Source organism: Gorilla gorilla, chromosome 4 (assembly GCF_029281585.2).
Source record: "Gorilla gorilla gorilla isolate KB3781 chromosome 4, NHGRI_mGorGor1-v2.1_pri, whole genome shotgun sequence".
NCBI classification, from domain to species: domain Eukaryota; kingdom Metazoa; phylum Chordata; class Mammalia; order Primates; family Hominidae; genus Gorilla; species Gorilla gorilla.
Genome location: NC_073228.2, coordinates 41,399,035 through 41,424,145, shown reverse-complemented (window position 1 = coordinate 41,424,145; position 25,111 = coordinate 41,399,035). Strand labels below are relative to the sequence as shown.

The 25,111-nt window shown below is 50.6% G+C and overlaps 1 protein-coding gene across 2 annotated transcripts in view; it reads left to right on the top strand.

Moving 5' to 3' along the window:
* The window catches only part of ABCC3 (ATP binding cassette subfamily C member 3), a 57,387-nt gene that overhangs the window by 12,170 nt on the left and 20,106 nt on the right, over positions 1-25,111 (top strand). The window contains exons 2-17 of one of the 2 annotated variants that reach the window (XM_004041372.5): positions 9,463-9,639; positions 10,324-10,449; positions 10,668-10,805; positions 11,704-11,829; positions 12,057-12,118; positions 12,834-12,965; positions 14,520-14,711; positions 17,277-17,454; positions 17,546-17,707; positions 18,749-18,841; positions 21,134-21,337; positions 21,443-21,589; positions 22,010-22,097; positions 22,433-22,499; positions 22,720-22,846; positions 22,932-23,108. In XM_004041372.5, the coding sequence (XP_004041420.1) occupies positions 9,463-9,639; positions 10,324-10,449; positions 10,668-10,805; positions 11,704-11,829; positions 12,057-12,118; positions 12,834-12,965; positions 14,520-14,711; positions 17,277-17,454; positions 17,546-17,707; positions 18,749-18,841; positions 21,134-21,337; positions 21,443-21,589; positions 22,010-22,097; positions 22,433-22,499; positions 22,720-22,846; positions 22,932-23,108 (2,196 nt within the window). Of the gene's footprint in view, positions 1-9,462; positions 9,640-10,323; positions 10,450-10,667; positions 10,806-11,703; positions 11,830-12,056; positions 12,119-12,833; positions 12,966-14,519; positions 14,712-17,276; positions 17,455-17,545; positions 17,708-18,698; positions 18,842-21,133; positions 21,338-21,442; positions 21,590-22,009; positions 22,098-22,432; positions 22,500-22,719; positions 22,847-22,931; positions 23,109-25,111 lie in introns of those variants that run through there. The other variant, XM_063706265.1, reaches the window with a different exon arrangement.

The following is a 25,111-nucleotide window of genomic DNA, read 5'->3' as shown; positions in this document are numbered from 1 at the left end:
AGGGACATTGTGCAGGTCCTTGCAGGCTATTGTAGGGTGTATGGAGTGAAGATGTCAAGTCAGCAGTTAGATATGGAGCTGGAGATTTGGGGAGCAATGAGCTGAAGAGATAGACTTGAAAGTCATTGGCATATAGATGGTACATCATATCATCATATGAGACTGCATGGGATTGCCAAGAGGTTGAGTGCAGATAGGAAGGAGGCAGAGAAGAGGAAAGGACTGAGCTCCGGGACCCTCTCGCACCAGGCAGGGGAATCAGCAAAGAGACTGCGATGGCATGGCCAGAAAGGAAGGGGAAAACCACGCAGGATCTGGGCCCCCAGGGAATCTGAAGGGAAGAGACCAGAAGTCTATGGCAATTGCTCATGAAGAGATGAGGATCTGGCCAAGGGGCCAGGTGGGAGGAACCAGGTAAGAGATATTATCATCCCAATGTTACCCTTAAAGAAACCAAGGCCCAGAGAGGGGAGAGGTTAAGCACCTGGGTCAAGATCACACAGCTTAAGTGTGACTTCTTTTTTTTTTTTTTTTGAGACAGAGTCTCCCTCTGTCACCAGGCTGGAGTGCAGTGGCGCAATCTCGGCTCACTGCAACCTCCGCCTCCCGGGTTCAAACAGTTCTTCTGCCTCAGCCTCCCGAGTAGCTGGGATTACAGGTGCCTGCCACCACGCCCAGCTAATTTTTGTATTTTTAGTAGAGACGGGATTTCACCATGTTGGCCAGGCTGGTCTCGAACTCCTGACCTCGTGATCTGCCCACCTCAGCGTCCCAAAGAGCTGGGATTACAGGTGTAAGCCATTGCACCCGGCCAAGTGTGAGTTCTTTTAAGCTGTGTGACCTTGGCCAAGGTGGTTAACCTTTCCCTGCCAAGTCTGAAACACCTCTTTGTCCAGCTACTATGCTTCCATCAAGAATCAATAGGACCTATGTCCCTACAGGTGTCAGGGTAGCTGGCAGAATGGTGATGCCCTTGGCAGAGGCAGGCAAGGCCAAAGGAAGGGCTGGTTCTGGCAGGGAGTGAAGGATCTTACTTTGAGAGGTATTGAATATGAGGTGGATGCAGACAGATGGTGACTCCATCTGAGAGGCAGCAGGAAGTAGGGACTGAGGCTCAGGAGGTGATTTGAGCTGTTGATCTGGATTTGGGACTCCTCAGGACAATCTGTGAACAATGATGAGAGAGAGCACCAACGACCAAGGTCAGACCTTGGGAGCTAGGGCCCATGTCCACAGGGTGAACTGGAAGGAAGATAAGGAGACAGCAAGGAATGCTTGCCAAGAAACCAGGAGACCAGGAAAGAGTAGTTTCCAAGAGATGGGGGAAGCCCACACTGTTGCAGGGAGGTCCTGCATAAAGTCTGAAACGGGTCTATTTAATTCGCCCTTGGAGGCTGGGCATGGTGTCTCACACCTGTAATCCCAGCACTTTGGGAGGCCAAGGCGGGTGGATGACCTGAGGTCAAGAGTTTGAGAACCAGCCTGGCCAACATGGCAAAACCCCGTCTCTACTAAAAATACAAAAATTGGCCGGGCGTGGTGGTGGAAGCCTGTAATCCCAGCTACTCGGGAGGCTGAGGCAGGAGAATCACCTGAATCCCAGAGGCGGAGGTTGCTGTGAGCTGAGATCACACCACTGCACTCCAGCCTGGGAGACAGAGCAAGACTCTGCCCAAAAGAAAAAAAAAATTGTAGTTGGAAGGACTTCTGGTTCTATAGGGTGGATTGAACACAAGACTTTATCTCCAGTCCTTCCCGATTTTCCATCAAAATGACAGTAAGGAATAAAAAATGTAAACCTACAAGGACAAAGAGAAGAGGAGACAACAGCAGACAAGATATTAGCACCTTTCTGGAAAGTGAGAAACAGGTTGAGGAGTGATCACTGACACAGCAGAGAACAACTGAAACCAAAGGCCATTTGGAGTCTGTAAAAGCTTGGGGATTGGAGGGCTGAAGGAGGCAAGGGGAAGAGCAGGGCTGAAAGCAGTGGCTGCTGGGAGAATGCATAAGGGGAGATGAAACACCCAAGATACTTATCCATCTCCTCTCAAAGCCAGGCAAATTCCAGCCACCTCACAGAAGACCAGCAGTTTATTCTGTGGAATTAAGTAAAAGTCTGCATACTGAAGGATAGAACCCTCAGCCCTCACTCCTAAATTGGTCCCAGAGAAAAGACCTCCAGATTCTTCCAGTTGTTGGGGGAGTCTTCCCTAAAGGACCAGGTTCCTACTTGATCACTCTGCAGTGAAGCCCAACAACCAATAAGCTTGGTCCTCGGTACTCTGTCTTCAGTAGCTGTTTCTTGGTCCTTGGTCCTTGGTCCTTGGTACTCTCGCTCATCATTGTTCACAGATTGTCCTGAGGAGTCCCAGATCCAGTCCCAAATCCACCTGCCCCCAACACACAAAGCAGCCAACTCTTTAGTGTCTAACTCCAAAATATTGAGACAGCCAAGCCGCAAGAATCACCACAGGCCGGGTGCGGTGACTCATGCCTGTAATCCCAGCACTTTGGGAGGCCGAGGCAGGCGGATCACTTGAGGTCAGGAGTTCAAGACCAGCCTGGCCAACATGGCAAAACCCCATCTCTACTAAAAATACAAAAATTAGCTGGGCATTGTGACACATGCCTGTAATCCCAGCTACTCGGGAGGCTGAGGCAGGAGAATTTCTTGAACCTCAGAGGCAGAGGTTGCAGTGAGCTGAGATCGTACTACCACGCTCCAGCCTGGGCGACAGAGGGAGACTCCATCTCAAAAAAAAAAAAAAAAAAAAAGTCACCACACATTTGAGGAAAAATTCTGTTAAAATAAAAACTTTAGACAAATTAAATTTAGCAGAGTTTATCTGAGCAAAGAACAATTCATGAATCAGCCAGCATCCTGAACCAGTAGAGGTTCACAGAGTTTTACCACCCAGCAGTATGGGCAGGCAGTATTAATGGACAGAAAAAGGAATTGATGTATAGAAACAGCTTGATTGGTGACAGATCAGTATTTGCCTTATTTGGACATGGTGCAATGAGGTGTTTGCCTTATGTGGACATGTTCTGATGATCTGGCAGCTTGTGATTGGCTGAAAATTCTGCTATATTTGGCTGAGACTTGGCTGCTTATTGTAAGAATATACTCTCAAGTTACGTTGCAGTTTGTTTACATATTGAATTATGCTACAGTCCACTATGTATGGAGTCAGCTTTACACCTGGGTGACAGAGTGAGACTTTGTCAAAAAAAGAAGGAGAGGAGAGGAGAGAGAGGAGAGAGATGAGCGGTGGGGAGGGGAAGGGAGGAAAGGAGAAAAGGAAGGAAGGAAAGAAGGAAGGAAGCGAGGGAGGGAAGGGAAGGAGGGAGGGAAGGAGGGAAAGAAAGAAGGAAGGAAGAAAGAGAGAGAGAGAAAGGAAGGAAGGAAATAGGCAACACATAAAATAAATTTTTTTAATAGGATCACAGGTCACTGTGAACAATAGCCGTTCATTAAATGACTTCGGAGGCATATACAAAAAGTTACATAGTTGTAGAAAAAGCTTAGCTCTTTTAATAGCGAGTTCTCAGTTTTCTTAAGTGATCAAAAACCTAACAAAGACAGCATGAAACACAGGAAATTATCTGGGTAGAACACAGAATCTTTGTTTTCTAGGCCAATTACCTAAAGAGAAAGAAAAACATTTTACGATTTCCTATTATGATCAGACCAATAATCTAAGAACACCATGTTGTTTTAATGGAGAGAACCAAATTCTAGTTTTGCATCAGTGTAATTTTGATATTAATGCTAGCTGTTATCGCCCAGGCTGGAGTGCAATGGTGCAATCTCTGCTTACTGCAACCTCTGCCTCCCGGGTTCAAGCGATTCTCCTGCCTCAGCCTCTCAAGTAGCTGGGATTACAGGCGCCTGCCACCACACCCGGCTTATTTTTTGTATTTTTAGTAGAGATGGGGTTTCACCATGTTGGCCAGGCTGGTCTCGAACTCCTGACCTCAAGTGATCCACCCGCCTCTGCCTCCCAAAGTCCTGGGATTACAGGCGTGAGCCACTGCACCCGGTCGCTAACTTTTATTCTTAAAAAACTTGTAAATAATTACCTCCTAATCTTAACCAGCTTGATCACCCATAAAATTTCTTTCACAAGATTCATCTTCCACAAACCTCCTACAACTCTTACATCCATTCACTTTTTGTCCTATACTTTCCTCTTCTCATTTTCGAAAAATCAGTCATTTCACTTTAGGACAAAATTTATTCTCTTTTTCCGTTATCAAAACAAAACATCCTCACGTCTTATAGCTTTTCCTTAGCTTCCTTTATATATTTCTTTTTCATATATTCCTTTTTCTTACCTTCCTTGTATATTTTCATATAGATTTTCCCCCTTATTGTTTCTAGTAATTGTAGCTACATATATTAATTAGAATTCTTAACCCCGGCCAGGCACAGTGGCTCATGCCTGTAATCCCAGCACTTTGGAGTCCGAGGTAGGCAGATCACTTGAGGGCAGAAGTTCAAGACCGGCCTGGCTGACATGCTGAAACCCTGTCTCTACTAAAAATACAAAAATTGGCTGGGCGTGGTGGCGGGCACCTGTAATCCCAGCTACTGGGGAGGCTGAGGCAGGAGAATTACCTGAACCCAGGAGGTGGAGGTTGCAGTGAGTCAAGATCGAGCCACCGCACTCCAGCCTGGGTGACAGCGTGAGACTCCATCTCAGAAAAAAAAAAAAAAAAGAATTCTTAACCCTTAGTGACCTTAATTTCCATGGACATTAGAAAGTAAGCATTTGTGAATTGTGTGTCACACCAGCTGTAGATTGGTAAATATATGAACCATAATGTCTAGAAGCATGAGCTTTCTCATAGTACAATTTGTCAGTGTGGCACAGAACACGTTTATCAATGGTCCAAAATGTCTTTAGTCTCTCTGTAAAAATAAACTGTAAAGGAGGCAAAATTTCATTTGTATCCCTTTAGGTTTTTTGTTTGTTTGTTTTGTGAGGCCTGAAAACTAAATTGTTGTTTGTACAGATTTCCCTCCTCAACTTTCTATTCTTGACGCTAAGAATGTTAAAACCTTCTGGTGGCTGAGCGTGGTGGCTCACGCCTGTAATTCTAACACTTTGGGAGGCTGAGGCAGGTGGAACACTTGACCTCAGGATTTCGAGACCAGCCTGGGCAACATGGTGAAACCCCATCTCTACAAAAAATACAAAAATTAGCTGGATGTGGTAGCTTGTGTCTGTAGTCCCAGATACTTGGCGGGGCTGAGGTGGGAGGATTGCTTGAGCCCAGGAGGCAGAGGTTGCAGTGAGCCGAGATCTTGCCACTTGCACTCCAGAGTAGGCGATAGAGACCCTATTTCAAAAAAGTAATAATAAAACCTTCTGGTATAGGAAGGACATCTTTTACATGGGAATTTTATCTTACTTACATTCATTTAACTCACTTATTTTCAACACTTATGCTTGGATTGCCTATAAAGATGAGATAATAAACAACTAGTCATCATTTTGTTTTTCTTGCTGACAAATTTTATAATATGAAGACAACATAAGCTTGTTTTACCAGTAAACCTAGATAGGAAATCATGCATCTTTATGATATTTAATCCCCAAAACTATGAATACATGTCTGTTTCAGTCAAACCAACAATATTCTTATTTGCCAAAGATTACCCAAGTCAGATGAGCTGCAAAAGTATTTGAGGTAGTTCTTAATTTTCTGAGAGAATACTTCATTTATACAAGCACTTATTTTTCTTAAAGCCAACAAAATAGAGCTCTTTCATAATTTAATTTTGAAGCATTAAAAGGAGATAAGAAACTATGATACCTGTATCATACATACAGACATATATAAACATAAACAGCAACAGATCTTACAGCTTTCATTTAAATATCTTAGCCATGTTCCAGGTACAGTAATATAAAACTCCTGAATTTATTAAAGAATATCTGGATCCAAATTGTTCTTCTGGCCAATGGAACAAGATTTCTTGCCCAGATGACTAAAGCTTTTGAATAAGATTCGTGAAGGAGCTTTTAAGATTTTTTTTGTTTGATTTCTGTAAGGAACCTATTATAAAGAGGCAATTTTTTATTCATTTAATCTTTTAGATGCCTCTGTGTATCAATTAAAGAATGCATCCCATTGCTTTTGTGGCATTTTTGAACCTTTCTTTTCTAATGCACCTTGCAAGTGAACAGTTTTATCTAAGTCAAAACTTTCCCACTGTGGCCACTGTAACTCTTAAGTTGTCCTCAGCAAAGTTAACCCATTTTTCCAAAAATACACATGTTCCTCATAATTGTTGTTCATGAAGTTAGCCACTGTCCCAGAAAGTGGCGTCTCAGACTCTGGAGTCCCAGACTCCTTAGATTTGGAGGAGCTCACTTTCAAAAGGCACCTGCCTGAGGCTTTTAACTGGATCCATTTCAGTTAATTATCAGATCTGATTTGCTCCTGGACCCAGTCGTACTTGACCCAGTCTAAGAATTGTTCAAATAAACTTGGAGAACACAAAACACAAATTCCTGAAGCTTGGAATCTGAGATAGAACTCACCCATGACCTCCAGTTGCTACAAGAGAACAATTCGCACAATGTGCCCTGTCAGGTACCCTTACTTGGTCACTCAATGCTCCTGAGGGTCACTGGAGTTCTACTTCCGATCCCACTTCTGACACCAATCTGTTAAAAGAAAAGCTTTAGGCCGGGCACGGTGGCTCACGCCTGTTATCCCAGCACTTTGGGAGGCCGAGGTGGGTGGATCACCTGAGGTCAGGAGTTCAAGACCAGCCTGGCCTACATGGTGAAACCCCATCTCTACTAAAAATACAAAAATTAGTCAGGCATGGTGGTGGGCGCCTGTAGTCCAAGCTACTCAGGAGGCTAAGGCAGGAGAATTGCTTGAAGCTGGGAGGTGGTGGTTGCAGTGAACCGAGATCACGCCATTACACTCCAGCGTCGGGGCCAAGAGCGAGACTGTCTCAAAAAAAAAAAAAAAAGAAAAAGAAAAAGGAAAAGCTTTAGACAAATTTAGCAGAGCTTATTTGAAAAAATAAGCAATTCATGAATTCAGCAGCATGCTAAACTAGTAAAGACTCGGCTGGGCGTGGTGGCTCACACCTGTAATCCCAGCACTTTGGGAGGCTAGGGCAGGCAGATCACCTGAGGTCAGGAGTTCAAGACCACCCTGGCTAATATGATGAAACCCCATTTCTACTAAAAATACAAAAAAATTAGCTGGGCCTGGAGGCACACACCTGTAATCCCAGCTACTCAGGAGGCTGAGGCAGAAGAATGGCTTGAACCCGGGAGGCAGAGGTTGCAGTGAGCCAAGATCACACCATTGCACTCTAGCCTGGGCAACAAGAGTGAAACGCCATCTCAAAAGAAAAAAAAAAAAAAAACCTAAACCAGTAAAGGCTCAAAGAACTCCACCTAACCATGTGGTCAAGTAGTACTTACAGAGAGAAAAAAAAGTGACATATAGAAATAGCCTATTTAGAACTCGGCATTTGCTTTATCTGGACAGGTCTAAGCACTTTGCAGTCTGCGATTGGCTGAAAGCTCAGTTGCAATGATTGGCTGAGACTCAGCTACTTGTTACAAGAAACTCTCATGTTAGGTTTGTTTACGTATTAAGTTGGGTTTCAGTTCACTATGTAAGGAGGCAGCTTAAGGCCAAATTTAATCTAATTTAACACCTCCAGCTTGAAAGACAAAACCAAACCAAATCAACCAAGAAACAGAAAAAAGAAAATTCAAAGATGTATGAGCATGCATAACTTTGATAAAAATAAAAATAATAATTATTTAAATTGGCAATTAGAAAATAGTTGTATCCTCAGGTAACAGATGTCTCTAGGTGGATGAGATTGTGGGTGGTTTTTCTTGTTGTTGATATTTTCTGTGCATCTCTAAAAAACATCTAATGCTTTGCAAAGAACATAAGAAACAGATTAGTACATTAGTGGCCTTGGAGGAAACAATCTCAGTAAAACATGTGTTTATTAATGAATGTATTCCCCCATCCCTTTCCAAAAAAGCTCATAGGTGTAGTTATAGTCAAAGGTAAGAGGCAGTCTTGTCAGAGCCAGTAAAGTAACCAACCATACTGGTTTGCCCAAGACCAACCAGCTTCCCAAGACACTGGACTTTCAGTGCTAAAACCAGAGAAGTCCCATCCATACTAGGAGAGTTGATCACTCTAGTCTGTGTAATTTGCAAAGATTCTCCATATCCTTTGGTTCCTGTGAGTCTCAAATCCACCCAGTGAGGTACAGGTGGGCCGGTGGATGGCCACCTCCACTTCAGAAGAGAGGCAGCTAAGGCTCAGGGAACCTCCCTATCCCTGACCCGGGAAAGGCCTTAAGAGAAAGTGGTCTTTTAAACTGTGTGTATATATCACTTTGATAAAATTAAAAATTAGTTTTAAAAAAGAGAGAGGGCCAGGCGCAGTGGCTCACGCCTGTAATCCCAGCACTTTCGGAGGCCGAGGCGGGCAGGTCGTAAGGTCAAGAGATCGAGACCATCCTGGCTAACACAGGTGAAACTCCATCTCTATTAAAAATACAAAAAAAAAAAAAAAAATCAGCCGGGCGTAGTGGTGGGCACCTGTAGTCCCAGCTACTCCAGAGGCTGAGGCAGGAGAATGGCGTGAACCTGGGAGGCGGAGTTTTCAGTGAGCTGAGATTGCGCCACTGCACTCCAGCCTGGGCGACAGAGTGAGACTCCATCTCAAAAAAAAAAAAAAAAAAAAAAAAGAAGAGTGAGGGCCAGGCGCAGCGGCTCACGCCTGTAATCCCAGCACTTTCGGAGGCCGATGTGGGCAGATCACGAGGTCAAGAGATCGAGACCATCCTGGCCGACATGGTGAAACCCCGTCTCTACTAAAAATACAAAAATTAGCCAGGCGTGGTGGTGGGCGCCTGTAGTCCCAGCTACTCGGGAGGCTGAGGCAGGAGAATCGCTTGAACCCGGGAGGCAGAAGTTGCAGTGAGCCAAGATGGCAACACTGCACTCCAGCCTGGCAACAGAGTGAGACTCTGTCTCAAAAAAAAAAAAAAAAAAAGAGTGGGAATCCAGAATGATAGAAAGAAAATGAGCCTGGGAGGGATGAACTGCAGAGGACCATAAGGTAACATGGGAGCAGTTTTGCAGGTGTATACAACTGTCAAAACTCACTGATTGTACACTTTAATTGGGTGCAGTTTTTGTTGCCCTTAAATTATGCCTCAATTAGAGAGAAAGAGAGAGAATATAAGGAAATGGGGGCAGCCATGGCGTCCTTGGAGAATTCACACTTGGGACGACAACTGCTCATTTGTGTACTCTCTCCTCCTCACCTGTCTTCCACTCCACCCCTGTCTCTGATGGAACATCTCTCCAGCTAAGCCATCTTCCTCAAGGCAGCCCAATTCTCTGTGGGGCTGCCACAGCACTAAACTGTTCTCTGTATCCCCAGGACTCCAACCTGTCTGTGCACACAGAAAACCCGGACCTCACTCCCTGCTTCCAGAACTCCCTGCTGGCCTGGGTGCCCTGCATCTACCTGTGGGTCGCCCTGCCCTGCTACCTGCTCTACCTGCGGCACCATTGTCGTGGCTACATCATCCTCTCCCACCTGTCCAAGCTCAAGACGGTCAGTGGCTCAGGGATCTCCTACTGATGGGGCTGGGCCCTGGGGATTCTGCTTTTATTTTTTAATTTAATTAATTAATTAATTTAGAGACAGAGTCTCACTCTGTCGCCCAGGCTGGAGTGCAGTGGCACGATCTTGGCTCACTGCAACCTCTGCCTTCTGGGTTCAAGCGATTCTCCTGCCTCAGCCTCCTGAGTAGCTGGGATTACAGGCATGCGCCACCACACCCAGCTAATTTTTGTATTTTTAGTAGAGATGGGGTTTTGCCATTTTGGCAGGCTGGTCTCCAACTCCTGACCTCAGGTGATCAGCCTCCCAAAGTGCTGGGATTACAGGCATGAGCCACTGTGCCCAGCCAGCATTCTGGTTTTAATGAGGCCCTCTCCCACCTCCTCGGCTGGACTGGGTTCCCCAGTCTCACCTGACCTGCTTGGGGCCATGGGAATCTGACAACTGAGAGTATATACAGCCAGCTGACATATTCCCCACTCGGGAAAGTTTAAGTAAGTTCAGCAACACTCTCCCCACCTCCAGCAAGCTTCTGGTCAGCTCCATTCCCAGACCTCAGTGCCAGTCCCAGGCAGGTCTAGTGGATTCTGGTGGCTTCAGGTACAAAGACCCCTTCCCAGTGAGGACTGTCCTTACCTCTGGGGATGCGGATTCCAACCTGTGCTCTCTTCGCAGGTCCTGGGTGTCCTGCTGTGGTGCGTCTCCTGGGCGGACCTTTTTTACTCCTTCCATGGCCTGGTCCATGGCCGGGCCCCTGCCCCTGTTTTCTTTGTCACCCCCTTGGTGGTGGGGGTCACCATGGTCAGTGTGGGGCCCTGGGAAAGTGGATGGGGGAGGTCTCCAGTGGGTTGTGGACTGTGATAGGGAAACTGTGGGCTCTGAGGAGAGGGCTGGACATATTGGGAATGGGAAGAAGAAGGGGGTGGCCCCAGAAACTTCTGGCCATGTGGGATGGGGAGAAATGGAGGCAGGTCCAGATGTGTGTGTTCTGCCCGGGCCTCCCTGCCCTCCCTGCACAGCTGCTGGCCACCCTGCTGATACAGTATGAGCGGCTACAGGGCGTACAGTCTTCGGGGGTCCTCATTATCTTCTGGTTCCTGTGTGTGGTCTGCGCCATCGTCCCCTTCCGCTCCAAGATCCTTTTAGCCAAGGCAGAGGTAAGGTTGGGGGAGAGGGGAACCTGCCGGGTTTAGCCCTGATAGGAGGGTGACCTCAGGGTTCAAAGTCACTGCTGGGTCCCAGGTCCCTCCCTCGAGGCTTCAAGTACAAACACAATTGTGTTGTTCTCCACTTGCTGCATTTCTACCTGGAAGCAGGCTGAGGAGGGGGCACCAGTGTAACACAGGAATGAGCCAAGATGCCACCACTGTTGGACCGTCATGTGAGGGTAGGGGGCTGTTCCACAGCACCCACCCCCCAAGTGCAATGTCTGACGTGGGTGTCAGTCAGTGTCCGTGTAATGAACACATGTATGCAGACACGTGTGAAGAGTTCTGGCTTACCTAGAGGTCCCATTAGCATGTTCCCTTCCTTTCTTCCCACCTCCCTCAGTTCCTGGCCTTCCTCTTGATCTTCAGTGGCCGTGATGTTGGGCTGGTGGGATGGAACACTGCAGGCCAACCTAGTGTCTCCCATTTCTCCATCTCAGCGGGAAGCAGGCAAGGAGAGTAGCTAAGAACATAGGCCCTGAACAACCCACTTACTCCCCATGTGGGCTCGGGCGGGTCACTGAAACCTTTGGAGCCTCATTTCCTTAATTGCAGAAAGGGCGTCATGAGCTGTCCTGCCTGTAGGCTGATGTCCCAGTTAGACAAGGTCATGTAGGTAAGGTGCTGGCACCACACCTGGCACAGGTGCCACACCTGGTCCTCGCTGAACCAGAGCTCCCTTGTGATCCTTCCTCATCTCTCAGAGTCCTCTGAGTGGGGACCTGGAGGCCCCCAGGTGCTGCCTCCTGCCCCAGAGGAGCCTGATGCCCCAAGGGACTCCGCAGGGCAGGGGCTGCAGGCCCAGGCTTTTCCAGTGCTTCTGACGCCCCTCCACTCTCCCACCCAGGGTGAGATCTCAGACCCCTTCCGCTTCACCACCTTCTACATCCACTTTGCCCTGGTACTCTCTGCCCTCATCTTGGCCTGCTTCAGGGAGAAACCTCCACTTTTCTCGGCGAAGAATGTCGACCCTGTGAGTTTCCCATGGAGGGTGCGGGGGCTCCACAGCTGAGTCCTCAGCCCAGCTCTGACCAGCAGCCCCCAACCCCTCCAGTTCCTTTCAAAGTGGGAGAGAGGTCATCTCCACAATCTGTAAACTGGGGCTTGGAGCAGGAACAAGGGTCCCCTCCATTTCCCTACTCTGCTTTGAGAGGGTGGTGGGCACTCCTGATTCCCCCGTCCTATTCTCTCGCCTTCTAGAACCCCTACCCGGAGACCAGCGCTGGCTTTCTCTCCCGCCTGTTTTTCTGGTGGTTCACAAAGTGAGTTGGCTCTTCCACCAGCCAGGCCAGAGGGAGGGGAGGGATGGAAGGTGAGATGGAGGAAGGGGAGCAGGGCAGCAGTTTAGGGACCGGGCTGGCCACCTACCCCACCCCCCACCGCAGTGGGCACAGGGCACATGAGGGTAGGGAAGTGGTCTGGGAGGGGGACCAGGTGCAGAGGCCTGGCCTGGCCCAGCGCCGCCCCCAGGCTACAGGCCAGCCCTGCATCTGGCAGGCTGTGGGGACAGGCCCAGGAGGCTGGAAGAAGACTGTCATTAGTTCTGTGCTCCTCTGTTTGTGATAAACTCGCAGCCTGTCATCTCCTTGGCTGCGCCTCAGAGCGGCTTGAGCAGGATAACTGTGTCTGTGACCTGGGTGACAGCTCATTAACCCCACAGCACTGAGGAAGCACCCGAGGCTGGGGCCGAATTCCCCAGGCCTCGTCCTCACCCAGGGCCCCAGCCAGCGTGGATTCCATCACCAGGGCCTGGGGTGGGGAGGAGATGGGACACCTGGGTAGGAACTTGGGAGGGAGAGCCAGTGACCTCAAGCCTATTCACTGAGGAAATGAAGGAGACACCTTTCATGGTCACAGTGCCCGAGGGAGACCCTCCTTTCTGGAGACCCTGGGGCCCTGGAGACACTGACCCTTGGCTCCAGGCTGCTAAACCCTGACCCTCTGCGGGGCTGCCTGCTGGGCTTCACCTCCCCCCAGGATGGCCATCTATGGCTACCGGCATCCCCTGGAGGAGAAGGACCTCTGGTCCCTGAAGGAAGAGGACAGATCCCAGATGGTGGTGCAGCAGCTGCTGGAGGCATGGAGGAAGCAGGAAAAGCAGACGGCACGGTGAGGCCCTCCCCTTGCCCCAACACCCAGCCCCTTCGCTTACCCCAGATCTCCTGCAGAGGACACTGGTAGACCTTGGAGGGCGGCATTGCTGGGGTGGCAAGCAGAGCAGGACCAGGTGATTTCTTGGCAGCCTCGGGACCATTCTATGGGAAGCTTAGGCCTGGATGGGGCTAGTCCTCCCAGCTCCAGTGGGGGCAGGAGAATGGCTGGCACTTTGGAGCAACTACTCCATCCCAGGTCCCATCCTAAGGATATAAATGAACTCACTTAATTTTTCAACAGCCCTAAAGGGTAGGTTCTAGTGTCCCTGTGTTACAGATGGGGACACTGGGGCCGGGTGTGGTGGCTCACAGCTGTAATCCTAACACTTTGAGATGCCAAGGCAGGAGGATTGCTTGAGTCCAGGAGTTCAAGACCAGCCTGGGCAATATAGTGAGACCTTGTCTCTACAAAAAATAAACAAGATGAGCCGGGCATGGTGGTGTGCACCTGTAGTCCCAGCTACTTGAGAGGCTGAGGTGGGAGGATCATTTGAGCCCAAGAGGTCAAGGCTATAGTGAGCTGAGATTGTGCCACTGTACTCCAGTCTGGGCAATAGAGTGAGACCTTTTCTCAACAACAACAAAAACAGATGGAGACACCGAAGCACAGAAATTTAACAGAGGGCCTCCCAGGGTCCCCAAGTTGGTGGTGGCAGAGCTGGAATCCACATGGAGCCGGCTGGCCCCAGAGGTTCTCCTCATATCACTGCACCACCCTGCCTGACTGAAAGGGCTGATTCCAGGGCCAGGAGCCAGCACACCCCTGCCAATTCTGCCTCCTCCTGTCTGGAGGCGGCGGCTGAATGAGATGATCTTCCCCTGAGGGGTCTTCCCACTGGCAGCCTCATATCAAGGACCACAAACCTGTCTCTGGCCAACTGCCTCGCCAAGAGAGCTGACGCTGAGCATCATCTTTCTCCACCCAATTCTGACCCCAGGATTGAACCCTCCCTCCTCCCATCCACAATCCAGGCCTAGGAGTTCAATGTTTGCTCAGCCCGGAGCTTCCGGTTGTCACCAGCTGTTGGAGGAACCTGGGCCTGGGCGTGGTTAGCAGTATCCTGGCTTTCATGGCTTGGAGCCTCCAGGAAGACCTATGGGCCCCCAGTCTGCCTGCTGCACCCCCTCTCAGTCCCTCCATGCCACTCCACCCCCTTCCTGTTCAGCTGCCTGGTGGCTGTACCAACAGCCATCCTTGATCTTATCTACCTTCCCTCTTGGCGTCCTCCCTGGAGCCAGCACTGGGGAGGCAGGGAGAGGGCCAGACGGGGGGGATAGCTGGGTTTTAGAGTCCTTGTGGTAGCAGTCTGGCCACCCCTTCAGATGCCCTCTGGCAGCTGAGGACAGAGTCACTTGTGCAATTCTTATGCTGTCTGTTCCCCTCCCAGCTCTGAGAGCCAAGAAAACAGCTCCTTCCTCCTCCTCACTCCTAGCCAGCCCAGCCTAGCCCTTGGCTTCCTGGAGCCCCTGTCCCCATTCCTAACCCACTGCTTCTTCCTCCCTGGACCAGACACAAGGCTTCAGCAGCACCTGGGAGAAATGCCTCCGGCGAGGACGAGGTGCTGCTGGGTGCCCAGCCCAGGCCCCGGAAGCCCTCCTTCCTGAAGGCCCTGCTGGCCACCTTCGGCTCCAGCTTCCTCATCAGCGCCTGCTTCAAGCTTATCCAGGACCTGCTCTCCTTCATCAATCCACAGCTGCTCAGGTCTCTCCACACTCCGGCTCACTATAGCCCTGCCCTGGGCAGCAGGGCTGGCTGGCTAGCCCAGAGGAAGGAAAAACGTACAGTGAAAAGAACCCCAGACCAGGAACCAGGGAGGCTAGCTCCACTTTCTGTGTGACCTTTGGCAAGTGGCATTGCCTGACTTGTTTCCTCACTCACATTCAACTTAGAATTGCTGTGCATATACTATGTGCCGGGCACCGTGGTGTGTACGTTAACAAGCATTGGGTCTTTAAATCTTCCCAACAATCCTATGCGGAATTGCCCCATTCCCATGTCACAGATGAGAAAGCAGGAACTCAGAGAGGTGAAGTGACTTGGCCAAGGGCACACAGCAAAGAAGGAATCGGGTCTGAGTCCAGGACTCTGAGCTCCGACTGAGGTGCTCTGTCCCCACCATCAGGCTCTAACATCTGTCTCAGGAATGGCTTGGACTAGAACGAGCTCTCAGATGAGAGGGTGGGAAGGAGAGCTGCCTAGTAGCTAAGTCCCCACCTCCTTGCCCCTCCGTGCATGCATTAATTTGTTCAGCAAACATTTATTGAACCTCCAGGGTACCAGAATGGTGCTCGATACTGGGGATACAGAGGTCAATAAGACAGGGTCTTGAGGTCTTATGGGAGAAACCAGTGTGTAAATGAATTAGAATTCAGTGGGGGCAGAAGTGTTCTCGGGTGTCTGGAAAACCCCGGGAGGGGCAAAGAAGCCAGCCTGGGATGCAGCAGGAAGCACCCACTGGCTCGGGAGGTCAACGAATTTGGAAAGACAAGTAGGTGAAGAAACAGGGGAAAGTTCAGCCTCAGCTTAGTCACAAAGCCCTGAAACAGCATGACTCAGGTGTTTCTGAGTGGCAGAGGAAATGGCAACGAGAGGGAGGGGCAGGAAAACAGAGAGAGAGAGAGCTAAGGATATCCTTGAAAGATCTGAGCCAGGGAGGGGCATCTGGCTTCAAGGATCTCCTGCCAGGAGTGTGGGGGATGTAGGGCAGGGTGGCTGGATGGAAGTGGGCCAACCCGGTCAGATGGAGTCCAGGCCAGGAATGAGACAAGCATTCAGGAGCGATTTGGGAGATGGGCGTGTGCGCCAGAGAGACAGAGGAGTGCCAGGCAACCTGGGTGCTGGCCTGGGTAACTGGAGGACGATGGATCTTTTGCTGAGATGATGGGCTCGGTGGGAGGAGGAGGCTGGGTGGGGGGCAAGGTGGTGGATGGAGTCTGGTCATGTGGGGCCAGTGGTGCCGGTGGGCCCTCCAAGGGGAGATTTCCAGCTAGCTGGAAGTCAAACTCTTCAGCCCAAGAGTTTGAGACCAGCCTGAGCCAACATAGCAAGACCCTGTCTCTACAAAAAAGTTAAAATATTAGCCAGGCCTGGTGGCATACGCCTAGAGTCCTAGCTACTCAAGAGGCTGAGGTGGGAAGACTGCCTGAGCCTAAGAGGTTGAGGCTGCCGTGAGCTGTGATGGCACCACCGCACTCCAGTCTAGGTGACAGAGAGAGACCCTGTCTCAAAAAAAAAAAAAAGAGAGAGAGAGAGAGAGACACCAGTCACTGGGCTGGGGCCACTGGGGCCCACCCTACTCCAATATGACCTCACCAAATGAGACCACGTTCACAGGTACCAGGGGTTGGGAGCTGAACATATCTTTCTGGGAGACACAACTTAAGCTATCACAGAAGGGGAGGCCTGGCTATGACTATGGCTGGAGGGCTCCATGTAGTCGAGAGGAGAGTGTCCCAACAATGAAGAGACTCGGTCATGTCAATAGGTGAAGGTGTAGAGCTTCCAGCAGAGGTGGCCAGGGTGAAGCTCAGCGGCAAAGGGTGCAACAGCACAGCAAGTTCCTGAGGAGGCAGAGGAAGGCCAGGGCTCGGGGGCAGGGGCAGCCTCCGACAGCCTGAGCACCAGAAAAAGGAGGACAAGCCACTGGGGGGCAGTTTGTGAGTGGCAAGGAGTTTGTGGGTGGCAGGGAGTTCTCAGTGGGTGGCTAAGCAAGAAGGCAGGTAGCTGCTGAGAGGGGTGGGGGGCTGGGATGGGCCTGAAGGGAAGAGAAGAGAGGTGAAGAAGGCCCCAAGAGCGGGGGTGGATTAGGGACCTAGAGAAGGTTGCTAGGCAGTGCTGGGGGCCACTGAGTTTGGAAAGGTGGATTTGAGCGGCAAGAGTCTTTGTGGTCATGTGGCGGAATCTAGAGCCCCAGCAGCCTAGGAGAAGGAGCAGGGAAGTCCAGTCAATGGAAACGTGGCATTTCTTCCCGCCATATGTCAGGAGGTAAGAAGGCAGGCAGGTGAGGCTGGTGGTGAGAGCGTGATCGATAGGGCGTGCAGCAGGGTCCATGGTGGATAGAGAAGGAGGTGAAGGCAGAGTGGAGCCAGGCGGTCGTGGTCTTGAGGCAGTACTGGGTTGACCCTCCCTGGCCCAAGAGGTTGGAGGGGGTGGAGGTTTCAGAGGCCAGGGGTGCAGTGGAGACTGCGGGTAAAAGCAAAGGGCAGCAGAGGAGGGAGCAGCCATGGGGGCAGCACTGCCCACCTCACTCCTCTCTCCTCCCCACAGCATCCTGATCAGGTTTATCTCCAACCCCATGGCCCCCTCCTGGTGGGGCTTCCTGGTGGCTGGGCTGATGTTCCTGTGCTCCATGATGCAGTCGCTGATCTTACAACACTATTACCACTACATCTTTGTGATTGGGCTGAAGTTTCGTACTGGGATCATGGGTGTCATCTACAGGAAGGTCAGCTGGAGCAGGGCCCAGGGGAAAGGCTGGCCCTGGGCAGCTTGCAAGAGGCTCGCAGCCAAGTCCACCCACTACTGTCTACCTGCAGGCTCTGGTTATCACCAACTCAGTCAAACGTGCGTCCACTGTGGGGGAAATTGTCAACCTCATGTCAGTGGATGCCCAGCGCTTCATGGACCTTGCCCCCTTCCTCAATCTGCTGTGGTCAGCACCCCTGCAGATCATCCTGGCGATCTACTTCCTCTGGCAGGTGACTCTCCAACCCTGACCTCTGCCTCCTTCCTCTGACATGCTGCAGAAGTGGCAAGAGAGGATTATTCTGGAAGTGGGCGCATGGCACATGCTTGTAGTCCAAGCTGCTCAGGTGGCTGAGGCAAGAGGATCACTTGAGCCCAAGAGTTCTGGCTGCAGTGCGCCACGATTGTGCCTGCGAATAGCCACCACACTCCAGCCTGGGCAACATAGCAAGACCTTGTCTCTAAAAAGAAACAAAGAAAACAAAAAAAAAGAAGGAGGGTTATTCTGGGTTAGCAGAGGGGATATAGAATTGACACAAGAGCTGGCTGGGCACGGTGGCTCACGCCTGTAATCCCAGCATTTTGGGAGACCAAGGCGGGTGGATCACGAGGTCAGGAGTTCGAGACCAGCCCGGCCAAGATGGTGAAACCCCATCTCTACTAAAAATACAAAAATTAGCCAGACGCGGTGGTGGGCGCCTGTAGTCACAGCTACTCAGGAGGCTGAGGCAGGAGAATCGCTTGAACCCAGGAGGCAGAGGTTGCAGTGAGCCGAGATCATACCACTGCACTCCAGCCTGGGTGACAGAGCAAGACTCTGTCTCAAAAAAAAAAAAAAAAAAAAAAAAAGAATTGACGCAAGAGCTTCCGTAGGCATTGGTGGGGATGGAGGGATAGGACTTCGAGGATGCTGATGTCTGCAAAGGAATCTTCCCAACATCTGTTGCTATCCTTCCTGCAGAAGCCAGGGAGGAAAGAAAGACTTGGAGGGAGGTGGGTGTGACTCTGGCTGTCATCGTCTATATTTTCCTTCCTGTGTGTCTGGACACCCTTCTATATCTGCTGTCTGTCCCTGTTGTCGTTATCTAATGGCTGGCTGCTTCTACAAATGTTGTGGTCATTCTGACTTTCTATCTGTTTGGCCAACCACCATCTTTTGCTTCCTGCCCATCTACACATTTCAAGTTAACAGGCCTCTGTTTGCCTGTTGGGTTCTCTCTGTAGACTTTGGTAATCTGTCCCTATGTGTCATCTATCCACCGGTGCCTCCTCAGAACCTAGGTCCCTCTGTCCTGGCTGGAGTCGCTTTCATGGTCTTGCTGATTCCACTCAACGGAGCTGTGGCCGTGAAGATGCGCGCCTTCCAGGTAGGTGCTGTCAGAGGTGCATCCTCCTGCCTGCAGCACCCGGCCGGCTGCCTGGGGGACAGTGTCCACTAACCTTGGGGCCTCCCAACTACCTTGCTTCCTGAGTATGGATGGCTACTAGCCATTTGCAGAAACCATAGCTCACTCTTCCCTCACAACTCTCAGAGGGTTTTACTGACATTCTCATTTTGTAGCAGAAGACCAACACTTAGAGAAATAATGGCAGTCCAGAATCAGGCAGGGCTGGGACTCAAACCTGACTATCCTGGTCTAACAAGGAGTTTTCCCGCTGCACTGTGCTAAGCATGAATAGCCAGTCACTCAGTCTACTATTTGCAAACATTTCTTGAAGTGTTTTTTTTCTTTTTTTTTTTTTTTGAGACGGTCTCGTTCTGTCACCGTGGCATGATCTCGGCTCACTGCAACCTCTGCCTCTCGGGTTCAAGCGTTCTTCCCGCCTCAGCCTCCCTAGTAGCTGGGACTACAGGCACATGCCACCACACCTGGCTTATTTTTGTATTTTTTTTTTTTTTAGTAGAGATGGGGTTTCACCATGTTGGCCAGGCTGGTCTCAAACTCCTGACCTCAGGTGATCTGTTCATCTTAGCCTCCCAAAGTGCTGGGATTACAGGTGTGAGCCATCACACCTGGCTTATTGAAGTCTACTAGCTTCCCACTGCCCATAGGAAAAATGACAAACCCCCTAAGAAGACTCAGCAGGCTTCTGCTTACCTTGCAAGTCCTCACCCCCTGCGGAGTGGCCAAGTTTCAGCCAGTCTGGTCTTCTTTCTTTTCTCCACAGCACCAAGCTCAGGGTACCTCTAGGGGCCACCACATATACTATTCCCTCTGCCTGGAATGCTTGTCATCCCCCTCTTGCCTGCCTAACTCCTTTCCTTCCCTTACCTCTCAGCATTGAAGTCACTTCCTCGGCTGGGCACAGTGGCTCATGCCTGTAATCCCAGAGCTTTGGGAGGCCGAGGCAGGTGGATCACCTGAGGTTGGGAGATCGAGACCAGCCGGACCAACATGGAGAAACCCCGTCTCTACTAAAAATACAAAATTAGCCGGGCATGGTGGCACATGCCTGTAATCCCAGCTACTCTGGAGTCTGAGGCAGGAGGATCCCTTGAATCCGGGAGGCAGAGGTTGCGGTGAGCCAAGATCGCGCCATTGCACTCCCGCCTGGGCAACAAGAGCGAAACTCCGTCTCAAAAAAAAAAGTCACTTCCTCCAGAAGTCCACCCTGACTGCCCAGTCTCAGTCTAAGTTAGTTTCCCTGCCATCACCTCATTACTTTCTTACAGGATCCTGTGATTTCCCATCAGAACACACATAATGATTAATAATTAAGCATTTATTCAGATCATTGTTTGCTTATTGTATGCCTCCCCCATCAGATCGTCAGCTGTAAGATGGCAGGGGCCTTGTCTGAATTCATCGTGACAAATTCTACATGTAGCCCATGGCCTGGCACATAGTAGGCACTCCATAAATAGGGGTTGAATGAATACATTAATCTGGTGTGCCACACCTTGGGCTAAGGTCTTGGAAAACAAAGAGAAATAAATAGTCCATCCCCTCAGGAAGCTCACAGTCTGATTAGAGAAACATATATGTAAAGGAATGGTTATGGAACAAAAGGAAAGTGCAATGTGCTTTAGAAACCCAGGGAAGGGGACCAGGTGTGGTGGCTCACACCTGTAATCCCAGCACTTGGGGAGGCCAAGGTGGGAGGATCACATGAGGCCAGGAGTTTGAAACCAGCCTGGGCAACAGAGTGAGACCTCGTCTCTACAAAAAAATTTAAAAATTAGCTGGGCATGGTTGTTCATGCCTGTAGTTCCAGCTAGTCAGGAGGCTGAGACAGGAGGATCAAAGGAGGCCAGGAGTTTGAGGCTGCAGTGAGCTATGATTGTACCACTGCAGTCCAGCCTGGGCAACACAGTGAGGCACCATCTCTAAAATAAATAATACTAGCAATAATAATAAGAAGAAAAAGAAGTAGTAGGAGAAGAAACCCAGGGCAGGGGACAGAGGATGCTGCCTGGGGAGGCCTGTGCAGTGGCACTGAGGGTGGAGCTGGATCTCGTCAGGCAGAGAACACAGGGAGGCAGGGGCTGTGCATTCCAGGCCAAGGCACAGCACAGGCCCGGCAAGGAGTTGTGAGAAGGAATGGTGGGCAGCGTGGAATGGCTGCAATGGATGAGAATGGATGGAAGGTAGGACCCTGTGAGCAGGAGGTCAGGGGAGGGAGCAGGTGTGCCACTGACACTCTTTCTGCCTGCACAGGTAAAGCAAATGAAATTGAAGGACTCGCGCATCAAGCTGATGAGTGAGATCCTGAACGGCATCAAGGTGCTGAAGCTGTACGCCTGGGAGCCCAGCTTCCTGAAGCAGGTGGAAGGCATCAGGCAGGGTGAGCTCCAGCTGCTGCGCACGGCGGCCTACCTCCACACCACAACCACCTTCACCTGGATGTGCAGCCCCTTCCTGGTGAGGCTTGGCACAGGGCTGGGTCCCTGCCTCCAGGGCTCTGGGTGTCCAGGCATGGCCAGGGCTCATTGGACTCTACCCTGACACCACCTCCATGCTGCTCAGGTGACCCTGATCACCCTGTGGGTGTACGTGTACGTGGACCCAAACAATGTGCTGGACGCCGAGAAGGCCTTTGTGTCTGTGTCCTTGTTTAATATCTTAAGACTTCCCCTCAACATGCTGCCCCAGTTAATCAGCAACCTGACTCAGGTAACCGTGGGTAGGGCTGGGGGCTCTACTGGAGTTGGAACAGGTTGTTGGGGTCAGGGAAGGGTCACTTAGGGCAAGGGATAATCAGGGGGAGTTACTGGATTCAGGGAAGGTTGCTAGCATTATGAAGAGCTATTCAAGGTTGAATGAGGTCATTAAGGTCAGGGGTCATTTGGAGTCACAGGTGGTCAGGTCGGGTCTCTGGAAACCTGAGTTCTGTAGATAGCCTCCTCTTACCAACCTGGACTTTCTCTTTGGGCAGTGGGAGCCATGGAAGACTCAGTCGTGGGAGGGACCCCAGTGCTAGTGTCTGGGCCCTCAGGGGGTCCTGCCTAGCCCAGGATGCTGGGGATGGGGCGAGGGTAGGGGTTGGGGGTTGGGAAAGTACAGTCTCTAGGGCTGACTCACAGCCTCCCGTAGGCCAGTGTGTCTCTGAAACGGATCCAGCAATTCCTGAGCCAAGAGGAACTTGACCCCCAGAGTGTGGAAAGAAAGACCATCTCCCCAGGTCTAGAGAGCCCCTACCTGGGCTGCCTGCCCCAGTCCTTGCTCCAGAAAAACCTCTGTTTCAAGCTTTTCCTTTGTTCTCTCCTGACCCCTTTTCTTCTTCCTCTGTTCACATCTGCTTCGACTCTGACCTCCTCCCTCTTCCGGGTTCTCTGCTCTCCTCCGCCCTCCTCCACAGGGCTCCCCACATCCCTTTCTTCCTCCCTTTTCCCAAGGATCCCCTCCCCATGGCCCAGGCTCCTCCCCTGTCCTCCTTTCTCCTGCCCCCCAGCCTCCCTGCAGGCTACCCCATCCCTTGAGCTCCCTCCCTGACCCTGCCCACCTTGGTCCTCTCAGGCTATGCCATCACCATACACAGTGGCACCTTCACCTGGGCCCAGGACCTGCCCCCCACCCTGCACAGGTACCAGCTTCTCCCACTTCCTTCCCAGCTTCCCACGGCGGGCTGGAAGTTCAGATCAATAGCAGCACCCTGCAAAGCCTTTGACCAAGAATGCAGGAAGAGCTTCAGCTTGCCAGGGTGGTGTCTGGAAGGGCGGAGGGCTTGGTTCTGCAGGTGGAGGGTTGGAGACCAAAACCCTGATCCCTGCCTCTAACTGGACTCCTGGGGTCCTTGCCCCCAGCCTAGACATCCAGGTCCCGAAAGGGGCACTGGTGGCCGTGGTGGGGCCTGTGGGCTGTGGGAAGTCCTCCCTGGTGTCTGCCCTGCTGGGAGAGATGGAGAAGCTAGAAGGCAAAGTGCACATGAAGGTGAGAGAGGCAGGGGCTCCTGGGCAGGGTGTGGGGCTCAGCCAGGTCTTGGGCAAGCCCCGAGGTAAATTTCTCTTGTGGCCAGGGCTCCGTGGCCTATGTGCCCCAGCAGGCATGGATCCAGAACTGCACTCTTCAGGAAAACGTGCTTTTCGGCCAAGCCCTGAACCCCAAGCGCTACCAGCAGACTCTGGAGGCCTGTGCCTTGCTATCTGACCTGGAGATGCTGCCTGGTGGGGATCAGACAGAGATTGGAGAGAAGGTACAGAGTCCTCTTCCATCCCTAAGAGGCTAGCGCATAGAGCTGCCCACCTCAACCCAGCCCAGGTCCATATATTCATCCCTTCATTCACACATTGGTGTAACGTTATGCCCAACTCTGTGCCAGGCACTGGGGAAACAGATCTATTAGCAGATCTGTTTAGTGAACAAGTAGGAACTATTGAATATTCTAGGAGCCGGGCTGAAGGCCTGTGCAGGGTACAGGGAGGGCACAGCAGGGAGCCTACATAAGGAAGAGCATCACTTTTATTTTTTTTTCTTTCTGAGATAAGGCCTCACTCTGTTGCCCAGGATGGAGTGCCATGGTGACATCATGGGACGCTGCAGCTTGGAACTCCTGGGCTCAAGTGATCCTCTCGCCTCAGCCTCCTGAGTATCTGGGACCACAGGCACATGCCACCATGCCCAGCTAAATTTAAATTTTTTTTAGAGACAGCGTCTTGCCATGTCGCCCAGGCTGGCTCAGGAGATCCTCCCACCCTGGCCTCCCAGAGTACTGGGATTACAGGCATGAGCTGCTGCACCTGGCTGAGCATCACTTTTTTTTTTTTAGACAGAGCCTTGCTCTGTCACCCAGGCTGGAGTGCAGTGGCGCGGATCATGGCTCACTGCAACCTCCACCTCCCGGGTTCAAGCAATTCTCGTGTCTCAGCCACCCGAGTAGCTGGGATTACGGGTGTGCACCACCACACTTGGCTAATTTTTGTGTTTTTAGTACAGACGGGGTTTTGCCATGTTGGCCCATCTGGTCTTGAACTCCTGGCTTCAAGTGATCCCCCCGCCTCAGCCTCTCAAAGTGCTGGGATTACAGGCATGAACACCGCGCCTAGCCTTAAGCATCACTTTTGACCTCAATTTTAACAACTGAGGAGGAGGAGCTCATCATGTATCTGTTCATTCATTTACCATATATTTATTAGGCACCCACTGTATTCTGGGAAATAGTATACAGTAGTGAATACTAAAATACCGGGCTAATATCTCTACCTTCATATAGCTCACATTCTAGTGGCAGGAAGAGATAATAAGATAAATAAGTACAATATATAATATGTTAGATAAATGCTCGGTGGGAAAAATAAAGCGGGGAAGGAATACAGGAATGCCTGCAGAGTTGAATGGTTAAGGTAGCTTGGGAAATCCTCACTGAGAATCAGAGAACTCAACAAAGAGACCGAGTGAGCCTCATCTGGAGCCAGAAAGCTCTGTCTGGGGCCATGGAACCCTGTGTGGGGTCTTGGAGTTCTCTGGCATGACTAGGGGTTGGGAAATGGAGGGAAAAGATAGAGAGAGGCAGAACCCTGATTACCTTGGTTAAGATTTTGGCCTTTACTCTAAAAAACATGAAACACTGGGGAAAATTTGGGGCTTTGCTTTTTAACAATTTTTAACTGTGGTAAAAACCACACATAACATAAAATATATCATCTTGCCCGGCATGGTGGCTGCCAGCACTCTGGGAGGCTGAGGCAGGTGTATCATTTGAGGTAAGGAGTTCAAGGCCAGCCTGGCTAACATGATAAAACCCCATCTCTACTAGAAATACAAACAAATTAGCTGAGTGTGATGGCGTGTGCCTGTAGTCCCAGCTACTCAGGAGGCTGAGGCAGGAGAATTGCATAAGCCCAGGAGGCGGAGGTTGCAATGAACTGAGATTGATTGTATCACCGCATTCCAGCCTGGGCGACAGAGCAAGACTCTGTCTAAAAAAAAAAAAAAACTTAATCATTTTTTAGTGTACAGTTCAGCAATGTTAAGTACATTTACATTGCTGTGCAACCGATCTCCAGAACCTTTTCATCTTGCAAAACTAAAATTGTGCCTGTTAAGCAACTCCTCATTCCCCACTGCCCCGAGCCCCAGTCACCACCATTCTATTTTCTGTTCCTAGGAATTTGACTACTTAGTATCTTAGTCCATTTTCTATTGCTTATAAGAGAATGCCTGAAACTAGGTAATTTATAAAGAAAAGAAATGTGTTTT